Source organism: Lepisma saccharinum, chromosome 20 (assembly GCF_977018435.1).
Source record: "Lepisma saccharinum chromosome 20, izLepSacc3.1, whole genome shotgun sequence".
NCBI classification, from domain to species: domain Eukaryota; kingdom Metazoa; phylum Arthropoda; class Insecta; order Zygentoma; family Lepismatidae; genus Lepisma; species Lepisma saccharinum.
The window spans coordinates 6,564,547-6,579,617 of record NC_139248.1 but is presented as its reverse complement, the minus strand read 5'-3'; the positions used below and the strand labels follow the sequence as shown (position 1 = coordinate 6,579,617).

Below are 15,071 nucleotides of genomic sequence, written 5' to 3'. Positions count from 1 at the left end.
GTTCCTAGGTGCTTTGCCTAAACCTGAAAGCGAAACTAAAATATGTAACCAGGAAAAGGTTAAGGTTTCGATAAATAACATTTTTTCAGCCTGTCTTGCGACTTGGCAGTCAATTTTGGTGACTGATTCGAAAATATGACATCACATGAGATACAAATTTTCTTAACCATGTTTCAGAGATTAAAAATATAGGAAAAATGATCAAGATAGGAAAAAAATGACGAAATATGTTGTTTTATGTAAAGTAAATTAGCAAATATGTAAAATATGTAATATCCTGGCAAATATGTAAAAATATGTAACCTAAAACTTATGCAAATTGATGTCAGTTATTTATTTATTTATTTATTAATGCCTTGTTTTAAATGGCGGAGTTAAGGCCGTACAAAGCCTTTTCTTCCACTCAACCATACATTTAAAATTATACATTATTATATTATACACAAAGTACACTAAGTCATTTAACATAGGTCCACATACACACATTATACTCATACACACAAGTCTTAAAGCCCTGAATATAACACACAAAATATATAATACACAAAAAACTAGATATGGAATGAAAGAATGCAAAATTTAAGATTGTATTTAAGTAACTGCAAGGTATTTTAAGAATTCGTTCACTTGCACATGCTTTTTAGTCTGCTTGACAGGGGAAGATCTAACGACTACTCTGAAGAGAGTGGCGAACACGTCTGCTAAAGGAACCGGCGGAGCTTACTGTTCTAGTGCTTTCTGGCAACTGATTCCATAGTGTTACAGCCGATACAGAGAAAGAGTTGGAGAAGAAGTTTGATCTGTGGACGGGGATAGAGAGAACTGAGGAGCTGCGTGATCTGGTGTCGCGATCGTGAAATTCGTGAAGAAATTGGAAGCGAGAGAAGATAGGAAGGTGACTTGAGGTTGAGAACTTTGTAAAGTAAAATCAGTGTGTGCAGCGTTCGTCTTTCTTGCATACGTAGCCACCCCAATTTGACATTGACATTTTCGTGTTCAAGGTATATACCTGTATATAGAAAGGAATAGAATATGTAATTACATACAAATCCCAGCTCTATTTATAACCACAGGCAATAAAAGACAACACCGTGTAAATTTCTGTTTCGAGCCTTGATTCACGTACAATGACTGCTTTACGATGAAACCTACCTCAATACTGAAATGATACGAATCTGAATAACAGAAACAGGATAGGCATTTAGGGCAATACCCGGGTCTGTAGTAATGAGCCACACTGTTTTGGAATTCCAGACTTAAAAATAGCTCTTCCAGTGCAATGGATTTGATGTTTCGAATTCCACTGTCCACCTTCAAGGAGCTCCGTTTACAAATACGCGAGGGAAACGTGTGGAATTTCAAAACGAAAAGTGCGTTGTTGCGACAGTCGGCAGGTAATGCTCTATCTGTGGTAATACAAAGGGAACAAAATATGCGTATTTGCTGACATGCGTCGGGTTCCTTTTATTGCATCACTTAATCCATATACAACGTTGCTTTTCTTTGCAGATTGGCTCAGGGCGATGGAATGCAACTGTTGCCTGCCAAGATGAGGAGCGTCAGGAAGCTATTTGGTGAGTGGAAACCACCTTATTTTTATGTAGTGGGTTGAGATATATTTAGTTTGATGTAGGGTGCGAAATCACTGAAGACTGGTGTGGAGATGTAAGATTATATATGTTATAAATTGAAGGGCTCGGATGTAAAACATGGTAAGTGACACTTTGGTCATTTCTGAGTTCATTAAGAAAAAAGGTTATTAGAAGCTATGCTGTAGTTAAATTGTTTTCGTGTTGTGTTTACCAATTTCACAAAGCTTCACTGACAAGGGAGGTTATCTAAGTGTCCCCCTCCGATTTCCATGCAACTTGTTAGGTGTATAGAGAGGCCCAAAGGAAGAAATACGTGTTTTTTTGTTTCGTGTTTTTTTGTTTCAGCTAAAAAACTGTTTTAGGGGGCAACCCCCCTTCAAATGTCAAAATGAGGACAAATTGAAGTGGGCATTTAACCCCTGTGTCCCCCTCCGATTTCCATGAAATTTGGCAAATGTATACAGGAGCCCTATGCCCCCTGTTTCTTCCTATGCCATATTTACGTGGTTTCGGGGTCAGATACCCACTTCAATTTGTCCTCATCTTGACATTTGGGGGGGGGGGGGGTTGCCCCCTAAAACAGTTTTTTAGCTGAAACAAAAAAACACGTATTTCTTCCTTTGGGTCCCTCTATACACCTGCCACGTTTCATGGAAATCGGAGGGGGACACTTAGATAACCTCCCTTGTGAGTCCAATGCAAATTGTATGACATGGCAATTTCACTCAAAAATTGAAGGATGTCACATTTTACTTTGTAACTCAAAAACAACGAAAATGTCACCATGTTTTACACCCGATCCCTTTGTATAATACAAATTGGATAAGGAAGTAATATCCAACAAATGTACAGGAGCAATACAAAATACATACAGAGTTCATTAAAACATACATAACTAATACATTCAAATACAATGTGATCTTAAAAATCATTATAATTGCTGACAATAAAGTTTAGAAAAAAATGTTTTATATTCTTTACAGGTTGTTATGACACTCGTTTTGTTTTTACACAATACGACGTCGCTCGTATAGATATTTTGAATAATATCATGGGACAAAGTAATAACCTAAGATTTTCGTAACAAATTTATGATCATTCTTGCTTATTTCTAGATGAAAGAGATTCAAGTTTTATCTTGTTCAAAAGATTATCAAAGCTTTAAAAGAATTTAAACAATTTATATGTAAAATATAAATAAGAAAGAAATGTATTTTCTATATTCTTAATTATGTCATATACACCTATAAACACACATGCATACAGTTTATGTGTATACTTTTATTATATATTAATTAGATATAATAGAAATAAAACACAAATGCATACGTGCAAGTTAAACAAAAACAAAATTCTGACAACTTCAAATTCTCCGGCAATTTCTATATATGTGAAAAAATTTGGTTTGCTGGCATTAAACCAGGTAACATGGGAGAACACATTACTGATATATATACACACGGATATTAATTATTATATGATGTACATATTATGTTTTTACATACAAACATATACATTATGTTTTTACATATGAAAGTAAGTTGTTAAATATTCAAATACATGTGTTATTAAATATATATGAAGGGATTCATTTGTTACTTTTATGTAGTATGAACCAGATATTCATAAAATAGAAAACTAATTCCTTTGATAACTTCTTGAAGGTGTCAAAAAATTGGAAAATAGTTTAAATTGTTTTGTTATATTTAAATTTTCATTTAATTTTTTCGTTTTATTATATAAATAAATTAGATTTCATACATATATTTGTCTTGCATTGCTGTTTTGCTTTAGTTGTGGATGTTTTGTTATTGTTGTAGATTTGTTAATGGTCTCTTGAAAGAGAGAGAGAGAGAGAGAGAGAGAGAAATCATGTAGCTCAAACATACAGAGAGACAAACAATATCCTTCCTTCTTTGTATGTGTTCTTGATTTTTCCTTAGTAAAGTTTATAAAAAGTAAAAACTAATTGCTTATCTTCGTTCTTCTAACAAAAACTCCCCCCCAGAATTTTTTTGGTGCGGGAGTTAGGACAATATTGTTGGGGGGAAAATCCCCCTGTCTTCTCCAGGAATTTGCACACTGGTTTAATGCCCCCCCCCCCCCCCGTATACTACATTAAACGAAACTATATTTCTGATTATACAGTGTGTCCCAAATTATTGTTTAAATTTTTTGAATGTCAATAACAGGAACACTAATAACAGCAAGCATGAACATTTTTTGATGCCACGTACCTTAAAGTTATATATGTTCAAAATGACCACCATTGGCAGTAGTACATTATATGCAATCTGAACAGATCGATTAACAGCAGATACGGTTTCTGCGGGAAGGGAAGCATAGGTTGTCTCAATTGCATGTCCCACGTCACTTTGTGTCTCTGGCTTTGTGACGTACACAGCATTCATCAGAGTTCCCCACAACTAGTAATTTAAATATGTTAAATCAGGAGATCTGGGTGGATATTCGACTCTTCTTACGTTTCTCAAAAGAACAATTTCTCATCTCTGCCATTTTGTGTACACGAGTGACTACCGCTTGGCAGGCTGTGACGAGACTAGAAACAAAAGAAGGCCTATATGCGCTCACACATGCTCATTTTTGAAATGTAAGAAGTCCAGTCAATCATCTTTACTAGTTTCTCTGTTATTAAGAGTTCAAAGAGTGTTAACATTATTTTGGCACACCCCGTATAAGCTTAGCTATATTTGTTTTAATAAAGTATAGGTAAAAATTAATTGAAGTTACTGCTGCCTAACATAATAAGTGTGTTGCAAATCATCAATGGTAGCACGATAAACCCTTGTTTCTGTGACAGACAAAACACTACATATGATGAATAACGCAGTCTACATTTGAGTAAAAAAAAAATGCGTGACGTTTGAATCCTCTATGAGGGTCACCACCCTGTGAAGGAGACCCTTATAGAGGGTTGAAACCTAAGGGTTTTTGCCTGTAAAATCATGTAGCATTTTAAGCTAAGAGGTTACTGATTTGGTTGATAGATTGATTGGTTTGGGTTTTTTGACTTTGATTTTCTGCCGACAACCCCTGGAGCGCTGTGCTAACCACTCTGCCACGGAGGAAAAGTTTCCCAAGCCTTGTGGCGTTCCTAGTTCAGAACCATTGTCACGCAGTTGGACACCAGCAATGAGACGCAATCATTTGTGAACATTTCAATAATTGTATACTATTATAGCTAGTTTTGGAGTACTAAGAGCGCCAATAGCAGGTTTGCAAATGTACAACCTTGGTTCCAATACAGGCAAATACCTCGTCACTATGTCATGTTATGCAGACTCTTGTTGTTATATTCGCGATATATGCAATAAGTAGAAAAGAGTGTAGTTTACAAGAGAGGGTAGTTTACAAGTTTTACAATAAGTGTAAGTACTGGTCGAAATAGCACTTACGTAGACATAACATGTCCAAATACAGTAAAATCTCGTTAATCAGGACCAAAGGGGGGGGGGATAAATTGACCGGTTTAACGAAAGTCCGGATTAACTGAAATAACCTAAAAGAACAGTAGAAAGTGCATTAAAACTCAGTTTATAGCAACAAAACACGTTTATTATGGTGTATTTAAAGTGCATAGGCCTAAATACACTATACAGTACAGTACAAAGTCTGCGGGAAACAGAATTTCATCAGTGGTTGACTGCCTTTTCTTTGGGAAGTTCTCTTGTTCACTTCTAGCCACATTTAAAACCTTGCATTCTGCTTTTTTCTCCTTTTGCCTGTCCGGATTAAGTGAAGTCCGGCTAATGCTACGCCCCTTGTGGGTACGTACTTAAATGTTATTTACCACGGCTACAGATATCTTAATCTCAGGGGGATAGGTTCTTTGTTTGAGAATTCCAAATAAGAAAGCGTTTTATAGCCAAGAGGATATAGTAAAATGCGGATCTATATTCTGAGAATTTGACAAAATACAGAGAAAATATATGTATATGTATAATCGAAAAGGCTTCTTCTTCTTTTAAATGGCTTCTTCTTCTTTTAATATGGAAAAAGCTTCTTCTTCTTTTAAAAGGCTTCTTCTTCTTCTAATATGGAAAAAGCTTCTTCTTCTTTGAATTTCTTCTTCTTTTATTAAAGCGTAATCTTATTTATGTGCTCGCTTCCCCCCCCCCGCTTCTTTGTCAAACAAATACAAGCTATACTTGTAGAAAGAGTAGGGTCGACTAAACTGACAATAGCGCCACCTCCTATTTGACGACCAAAGGGGAATAACCAGGATCGCTAATAACGAGCGCTGCCAATGGCCCAGTGCGACTAAGAAAAAGCGCAACCGAAAAGTGCTTCGGGGCGTCTAATTTGACAACAGCGCCACCGGGGACAAACAAACAAAAAAACTGACGATGTTCTCCTCGTCAGAGATATAAAGATACATTTCTGAATTCGTTATCTTACTTAATAACTTCCCTAAGCGTTTCGTATGCGACAATATTCTTAATTATTTTAATTTACTATATACACCATTCTATTTACTTCTTCTATAGTATTTAGACTCTTCTTTTATATATATTTCTCGTAGTGCACCCTGGACTAAAGACTAACGAGGCTCTGGCGACTGGCACTGTGGCCAGTATAATTTTGTGGGTGTTGTCCTGTTTTTTATCCTTGTGTGTGTTGTCCTGTTTTTGGTCCTTGTGTGTGCTGAGTGCCCGTTTGCAGCCTCAGCTTTTAACAGAAGTCAGAACATTTTAAGATTTTTAGTTATGCAACGTTAGAGTTGTTATTTGTGATGATAAGGGGCTGGCCCCCGTATAATGTGACGGGAGCAAAATAGCCTAAGTGCTGACGCTCCCACAATTTTAAATTCAAATTCAAATTCAAATTCTTCTTTTATATATTTCTCAATTTACTATACTATATATAATCCCTCTTCTCCGCTCTAAGTTTTTTATAATTTCGCTTGCTCCTTTTATATAGCGTGCTGCCATCTCTCGTCGATTCCGAGAAACCATTCCTCCTTGCAACATTCATTGTGTCGTGCGAAACTGGCACGTGACACAATATCCCCCTCCTTGAGGATAAAAAATTTATATATTGGAAAATTCATTTGTAAATTTATAATTTTTTCCACTTTACATCTCATTTGACTTCTCTTACTGTTTCTATTATTCATTAACCAAGCTCTTTCTTACTTCCTCTGTGCAGTTGTACCTCCGAATATTCTCCAGGTTCTCCCTTCTCTCTATCTTTGTTTCTGTATGCTTTACTACCGCTGTGTTCCGAAACAAATTCATGACTTCGTATGGACCTTCATATATGAAGAACAATTTCTTGATTGCTTTCTCTGATGCTTTGCTCATTGGGTGTGTTTTGCAAAATACTAAGTCTCCCTTTTTTAATTTTATTTTCGTACCATTCTCTGCTTTCTTGTTCATTTTCTTCATTCTCTTAATGTATATGTCTAGTAATACTTCCTTAGTCTCTTCTTTGGATATTACTTCCCTCGGCCAATCAAATTCCTTGAAGATTCCGGGTTCTTCCATATATCCCAGAAACAATTCAGCTGCACTCTTCTTTGTTTCCTCAGATATAGAGTTATTTATCCATCTTATGGTTCTGTTAACTGCTGTAGACCACTTCGTATGATTGTCATGACATAACATTCTTAGAATTCTTACTATTTCCCCGTTATATCTCTCTATCGGGTTCGAACTTGGATGATACCTAGTACCGTTTATCATCTTAATTCCTTTAAACTTCAAGTAATCTTTAAAGTATTCCGATACAAATTGTGTACCATTGTCCGTTAGAATTTTTAATGGAACTCCATAGTGTTTGACAAATCCTTCTTCTAAATATTTTACTATCTCCTTTGCTGTAGCCTTCTTGAGGTTATAACATATTACAAACTTACTGCACACGTCGACGCATGTGAGAATATATGTAAATCCTCGCGATCTTGGGAGAGGTCCAATCAAATCTATAGATATCATATCTAGAGGATTTTTTGCAGTTACGTGTAACTCTTCTCTTTCCATTTTTAATTTTGAAGGTTTAGTTCTTATACATAACATACAGTTTCTTACATGATCCACCACGTCTCTCTTCATACACTTCCAGAAGAAAAATCTCCGGGCAAGTCTCAATGTTTTATCGATCCCGAAATGTCCAGACTTCTCATGCACTTCTGCGAGTACTTTTTTAATTAGTGCTCCAGGTACGCAGAGTTGCACTTGATTAGATTTCTCTATGCTTACTGTAAAAATCATTCCTTCCTTAATTACATATTTTCCTTCTATCTTCGCTCTTCTCATTTTCTTTTCGTTTTCATTTCTATCTCCATTCAAGACATTTAAGATGCCGCTTAATTCTTCATCTTTCTTCATGCTTTCTATCCATTCCTGTCTCGATATGTTCCCGAGTTCTTCATCCATGATGGCGTTTATGGATAACTTCAACACTTCCTCCGGTTCCTGCGTCATATGTAAAGGGGATCTACTTAAGGCATCTGCAATTTTGTTGTCCTTTCCTTTAATATCCACTATTTCAAAACTGTATTCCTGGAGAAGTAATGCCCATCTTGTCAAGCGAGGATTCCATTGCCTTGCAGAGTTTAACCATATAAGACTCTTATGGTCACAAAGAATTTTAAATTTTCTTCCTTTCAAGTAAACCGCAAACTTTTCAATACCGAATATAATGGCCAAACATTCCAGTTCGCTAATGGTATACGCCCTTTCGAACGCCTTCAGTGCACGACTCGCATATTGAATTACAACATCTTCTCCATCCTCGGTTTTTTGGAAGAGATAGGCCCCTAGACCTATATTTGATGCGTCTGTTCCTATGATGAAAAGTCTTTTAAAATCTGGCTGGCCTATAGCTGGACTAGATGTTAGGTCTTCTTTTAGTACATTAAAAGCCTTTTCCTCCTCTTGTGCCCATTTCCATTTCACCTCCTTTCTCAAAAGATCGTATAAAGGCTTGGCCTTTGAAGCGAAATTCCTAATAAATTTGCTCCTCCAATTGCATATCCCTAAGAATCTTTGCAATTGTTTCCTGGTTGTAGGCTTTGGAAAACATTTTATAGCCTCATTTTTATCGCTACAAAGTCTTACGTTTCCTCCAGACACTATATGCCCTAGGAACTTGATTTCTTTCTTCGCAAACGAACTTTTTTCTAACTTAACAGTAAGTCCTGCTTCTTTCAATTTACATAAAACCCAGTCTATTTTGCTTATATGATCCATCCAGTCCTTTGAATGTATACACATATCATCTACATATATTGCTAACCATGCCTTTGTTTCCAGACCAAATATTCTGTTTAGCGCCGTTGTAAATGCCGACACCGATGAATTTAGTCCGTAAGGTAGTCTTTTAAATTGCAATAACCTGGATCCATATCTAAATGCTGTGTATTTTCTAGACTTTTCTTCAATCTCCACCTGGAAGTATCCTAGCGTTAAATCAAAAGATGTGAAGTACTTACTTCCCGCAAATGAATGCAATAACTCATTAATTTTTTCTACTTGATTTCGTGGTAGTAATACATGCTTATTTAGCTCTCTCAGGTCCAAAACAGGTCTCACGCCTCCGTTTGGCTTATCCACTACGTGCATGGGGCTTATGTGAATACTATTTGAATCTTCTATGATATCCCAGTCTAGCCATTTCTGTAGTTCTTCTTCAACAGCTTTCCTCTTGGTAAAAGGTATAGAATATTGCCTAGATACTATGGGCTGATTTGTGTCTACCTCTATTTCATATGAATACACATTCGTAAGTCCAGGTCGCTGGCTAAATAAATTCCTATGCTTGACAAGTACATTTCTCAATTCTCTTCTCTCGTTTTCCGAGATTTCTATGCATTCGCTCACTTTATCTTGTATTTCTTTAACGGACGCCACATATTCATTTTCTTTTTTCTTTATTTCTCTATGTTTATCTTCGTCGTATTCACTTTCTTTATACAAAACGTCCCTTTTGTTAACCACAAGACCTTGTTTTCGAACACACATTTCTTTTGTTGACTCGTCACACATTGTCTCTGTAGGAATATCAAGTCTACACGACTCTTCCAATTCAACATTTAGCCTTCTCTCTTTGACATGAATGTGCCCATCATACTTTTCTAGGAAAGACACTCCTAAAATAATCTCACACCGTAATCCTTTCACCACTAAGAAATTTACTGAGAAATTTTCACCTTGAATATTCATCATGATTTTTATTGATCCCTGTATCTTGTATTCATCCTTGCCGGCTGCCATGACCAATCTAATCCTGTCTTTCTCGCATGTATCTAATCTAGCTTGCGGGTACTTCTCTCTTATTTTCTTCCAGCATTCGTAACTCATGACTTCCACTACGCTTCCACAATCTACCAAACATTTAACTTCCAGTTCTATTATTTTAGCTTTAACATAAAACGTTCTCCCAGGTTTTAGTCTTCCAAAGTCTGGTTCTCCTACTAAACATAATTCTAAACTGTCGCTGGGTTTCTCTATTGTTTCTCCCCTCATTTCATGTTTCTTTTCACTAGCTCTCACACCTGGGGATTGCTGCAATAGCATTACATGTTTGACGCTCGATTACTTTGGGCGTTCTCCAAATGTTCTCCTCCGTGCGATCTTTCTTGGAACCTTCTTCCATCATTACAATAGCTTCTTGTTAGCTCCATTGCCTCGTTTCTCTCTTCGTCCTGAGATATATTTCTTCTCTCAGTTTCATCATTGGATGCTCGTCCATTCTGCTGTCTTTCTTCTCTTTCCTCTCTCCATCTAGGACTTCCCCTTCTGCCATATCTTTGGAACCTATTTCGGCCTCTATATGTCCTATCATATCCCTGGTACCTTCCATCTCCAACAAACTCTTGATTCCTGACGTGATCGTTCCTATTTCTCAAGTTGGTTCCTCTTCCTCTATCCTGGTCCTGACCTCTCAAATCCAGATATCTAACCTCGAGCTCTTGTCTTCGGAACTTTTGCCTGTTGCTATTATCTTCGTCATCATAACGTCTCTTTGAATAAGGTCGACCATCCCTGTCGTTCCTCTCTCTATCCCAAGAGTTTTGAGTTTTCTTCAACATATCTTCTGTCCTTAGGTATTCTATTAAATCATCTACTTTCTTTATTTTCACCGCTGCTATGGCTCTTTGGATTCTTACTGGTAGCGTTTGGATTACTTGTTTCACTAATTCCTCTTCACTGCATCCTTCTTTCAAATTCTTAAAGCTTCTCAAGGTTTCCCATGTACGTTCCTCCAGACTTTCAATTTTCGACCAGTCGATGTGTTTTCTTTTTAGGGCCTCCAATTGCCTTTCCTTGATGTCTTTGCTACAATAGTAATCTAAAAACTTTCTACTGAATTCTCGAAAATCTTTGAATTTGTGTTGGTTTAATTGGTACCACCCGGCTGCTGACTGTTCGAAACACGTGTCAATGAGACTAAGAGTCATGTGATCTGGGATTCTCATTAAACGTATGTTCGTGGTAAGCTCCTTCAGGAATTTCCTTGGGCATTTCTCTGATATATTCCCATTAAATTTAGGCATATGCTGTAATTCCTGTGGTCTAGGTATCCTTGATTTATATCTTTCACAGCCTTTGTATTCTTCTTCTAGCGTATCTAAAAATTTCTCATTGTTGCTACTTTCTTCACTACTCTTCCATTTTCTCTTTCTCCTTTGGTAAGATCTTTTCCCATAATCTTTTTCCTTTCTTCTTCTGTTGTAGACTCATCGCTAGAGCTTTCTTCTTTTATCTCTTTCTTGATATAAGTCTCTTCCTCGCTGCATCGAAAACTGGATCTAGCGTTCCTTTCTTTTACTGATATATTCCCTAATCTTCTTTCCACTTCTTCCATTCTCTTCTCTGTCTTATCCATCCTGGATACTGTTCCGTTTATTTTTCTATCCATTTCCTTTCCTCTCTTATCTGCTGCATTCATTTTGGCTCGATTTTCCACAATCTCCTTTTCTATACTTAGAGTTTTTTCGTGAGCTTCTTGAAGTCCATGCAAGTTTTCTTCTCTAAGTTTTAAAACTTCCCTTTCGATTCTATTGTTCATTTCCAGACTTCTATCTTCTATCAGGAGCTTAGCTTCCTCTATCTTGCTTTCGTTTTCTTTTATTCTTGAACCGGCTAATTCAATTTGAGATTTACTTTGAACCAGCTTTCTCTCCAAATTTTCATTTCTTTGTTTATTTTCCTCTCTGAGATTCGAAACCTCCTCTTCTATTCTTCTATTTATATCAAAACTTGTACTCTCGATTAACAACGTTGTTTCTTCTATCTTGCTTTCCAGCGACTTTCTATTTCCTTCACACGTTTCATTCAATCTCAAGAACATCTCGTGGGTTTCGGACCTCGAAGCTTCCAATTTCCTGCTATTTTCCTCGAGCCTTTCTTCCATCTTTTTATTATTTTCTTCAAACTTCTCTTCTAACTTTCTACTACTTTCATCTATCTTTTCTTCAAACTTGCTTTCTAATCTTCTGCTATTTTCTTCCATTTTCTCTTCGAGTCTTCGTTTATTCTCTTCCCCTTGCATCGATAACTTCTGGAGCATTTCTATTATGTTCACCTCTTCCGTCCTCTTTGGTTTTTCCTTCATTTTCTCTTCTTCCTTTTCCCTTTTCTTCTCTTCTTTGCAATTTTTGCATACGTAATCTCCTCTTTCACTTATTCCTATGTACTTTTCTCTTCTTATCTTCTCACATAGCCAATGTTTCATTTCTTTGCATGAGCTGCATAGGATGGTTTCTTCCTTATTTCCCTCTTCTCCACAGCAGTTTAATATTTCCTTTCTGTCTTCCATTTCATCCATTATAGTTTCTCTGTTCTCGCCTTCAATTTTATTTTCTTCCTCCATTTTGGCTTTCTCTCTCTTTGCTTTCTCAGTCACAATTCTGCTAGCCGCAACGTTGGTCGCCACTAATGCTACGCCCCTTGTGGGTACGTACTTAAATGTTATTTACCACGGCTACAGATATCTTAATCTCAGGGGGATAGGTTCTTTGTTTGAGAATTCCAAATAAGAAAGCGTTTTATAGCCAAGAGGATATAGTAAAATGCGGATCTATATTCTGAGAATTTGACAAAATACAGAGAAAATATATGTATATGTATAATCGAAAAGGCTTCTTCTTCTTTTAAATGGCTTCTTCTTCTTTTAATATGGAAAAAGCTTCTTCTTCTTTTAAAAGGCTTCTTCTTCTTCTAATATGGAAAAAGCTTCTTCTTCTTCTTCTTTGAATTTCTTCTTCTTTTATTAAAGCGTAATCTTATTTATGTGCTCGCTTTCCCCCCCGCTTCTTTGTCAAACAAATACAAGCTATACTTGTAGAAAGAGTAGGGTCGACTAAACTGACAATAGCGCCACCTCCTATTTGACGACCAAAGGGGAATAACCAGGATCGCTAATAACGAGCGCTGCCAATGGCCCAGTGCGACTAAGAAAAAGCGCAACCGAAAAGTGCTTCGGGGCGTCTAATTTGACAACAGCGCCACCGGGGACAAACAAACAAAAAACTGACGATGTTCTCCTCGTCAGAGATATAAAGATACATTTCTGAATTCGTTATCTTACTTAATAACTTCCCTAAGCGTTTCGTATGCGACAATATTCTTAATTATTTTAATTTACTATATACACCATTCTATTTACTTCTTCTATAGTATTTAGACTCTTCTTTTATATATTTCTCAATTTACTATACTATATATAATCTCTCTTCTCCGCTCTAAGTTTTTTATGATTTCGCTTGCTCCTTTTATATAGCGTGCTGCCATCTCTCGTCGATTCCGAGAAACCATTCCTCCTTGCAACATTCATTGTGTCGTGCGAAACTGGCACGTGACACTTCGGTGTCCGGATTAACGAGGTTTTACTGTACGTCTATTATAATAAAAATTAATAACCCGTGGCGCGACAGGTCTTGAGGTTCGGGGCCTACCTATCCACCAAGTTTTCTGAACTGTAGGCTTCCCTGTAACTTTAGCGACACTGCTCCCGCGCCACGATTTCAGATGAGTTGGTGGATCTATACCGACTGCCGGCCTCGCTCGTTACGGGGTGACGTGTGATCAGCACGACGAACCCTAGGCGTTGCTGTATGTTTCCATGGCCGATTTACGTTACTCATTCGTAGCGATGAGTGGGTTGGGTGGCCCCATACACTGGCCGAAATCTCAGGAGAAAAGTTGTTACGCTTCCGCCAGTACACTCGAAGCAGGGCACGTCCCGTTGCAGGATTTTTTTTTCGGAGGGGCTGGAATTTTAAAGATGCTGCGTTCTAGTGGGACAGGGAACACTGTAAAATATTTCAGAATTATCGTTTTTATCGTTCGTCTTAAATGTTGTTCAAGGAGTATTGTAATGGAGATCATTTTAAGGCGGGGTTTCAGTTACCACTTTTGAGTTCGGAAAAGGGCTGTAGCCCCATCAGACCCCCTCCGCATAAGCCAGTAGTCCCCCGCATCCCTCCCTCACTTCGAGCACTGTACTCGTACCCAGTGGCGGCGCCAGTCTGAAATAAGTGGAGGGGCTACAGATTTCGGAGTCAAATTCTCGGAGAGCTAACTAATACGAGTACAGACTGAAATGTACTTACTTCATACTTTTAGGGTATAATTTTACCGCTTGCATATTTTACAATCAGAACTCAAGATGAATCAATGAGATGTTATAACCGATTATTGTAATACTCTTCCTCCGGAACGAATGAGGAGAAAGAACACTTCACACCCCTCTTAAGTAATAGACTGTTCTGGACTTTTGGCGCACAAAGACTGCAGTCGGCGGTTAGGTGTTATGACGTCTCGTCTTTGCGGTTCGTGTTCGCGCGCTCGTTGCTGGCAAAACTTAGAAAATATACAGTGACACGAGCAGTTGACATTTTGATATTTAGTTACGTTGAAATGCTGAATTGAATAGTGAGTTCGATCCCAAAAAGGAACTTGAACGGTGAACTTGCAGCCTGGAAGAAGGAAGAGTTGCAGCGTAACCGGATCGGATCGCCTTCTACAGACTGAAGCGAAATCATCAGGAAGTGCATTTAAGAAGTTAGGAAGATACGTCAACAGTGGTTTTGTTAGTGATAAGTGAGCCTGGTTTAAGTGTCGAGAGCTCTCGTGAATATGGTTTATGGATTATTAGCGTCGAACAGTATAAGGTAACAAGTACAGCGCTGAACTACAAAAAAGCTAGCTAAAACCGTGAGTAATATTTCCAATATGTTACATTTTTTTTAAATGTTGTGTTCATTTTATGCAAGGTTTATACATTGAAACTTCACCGAGACAATCAGGGCATTCTCTGTATATCCCTGTATCTGGATTTTCCGGTGTAAACCAGGTGAAGGAGATTTAACAAGGGCCTCCTTACGATTGTTTAAAAATAGAATCTGAATAATAAAAATATGTGAAAGGTAATTTTCATCTTTGCTTCACTCATTCAATCAGGTTTTGTGAAAAACTGAAAAATCCTGCTTGTATCTTGAACGAAACCAGG

At 37.4% G+C, this 15,071-nt stretch overlaps 1 protein-coding gene across 2 annotated transcripts in view; it reads left to right on the top strand.

Moving 5' to 3' along the window:
- Positions 1-15,071, top strand: part of LOC146003687 (sialin-like) — an 89,892-nt gene that overhangs the window by 28,022 nt on the left and 46,799 nt on the right. For both annotated transcript variants that reach the window (XM_083142051.1, XM_083142052.1), the window contains exon 2: positions 1,510-1,574. In XM_083142051.1, the coding sequence (XP_082998177.1) occupies positions 1,510-1,574 (65 nt within the window). The remainder of the gene's footprint in view (positions 1-1,509; positions 1,575-15,071) is intronic.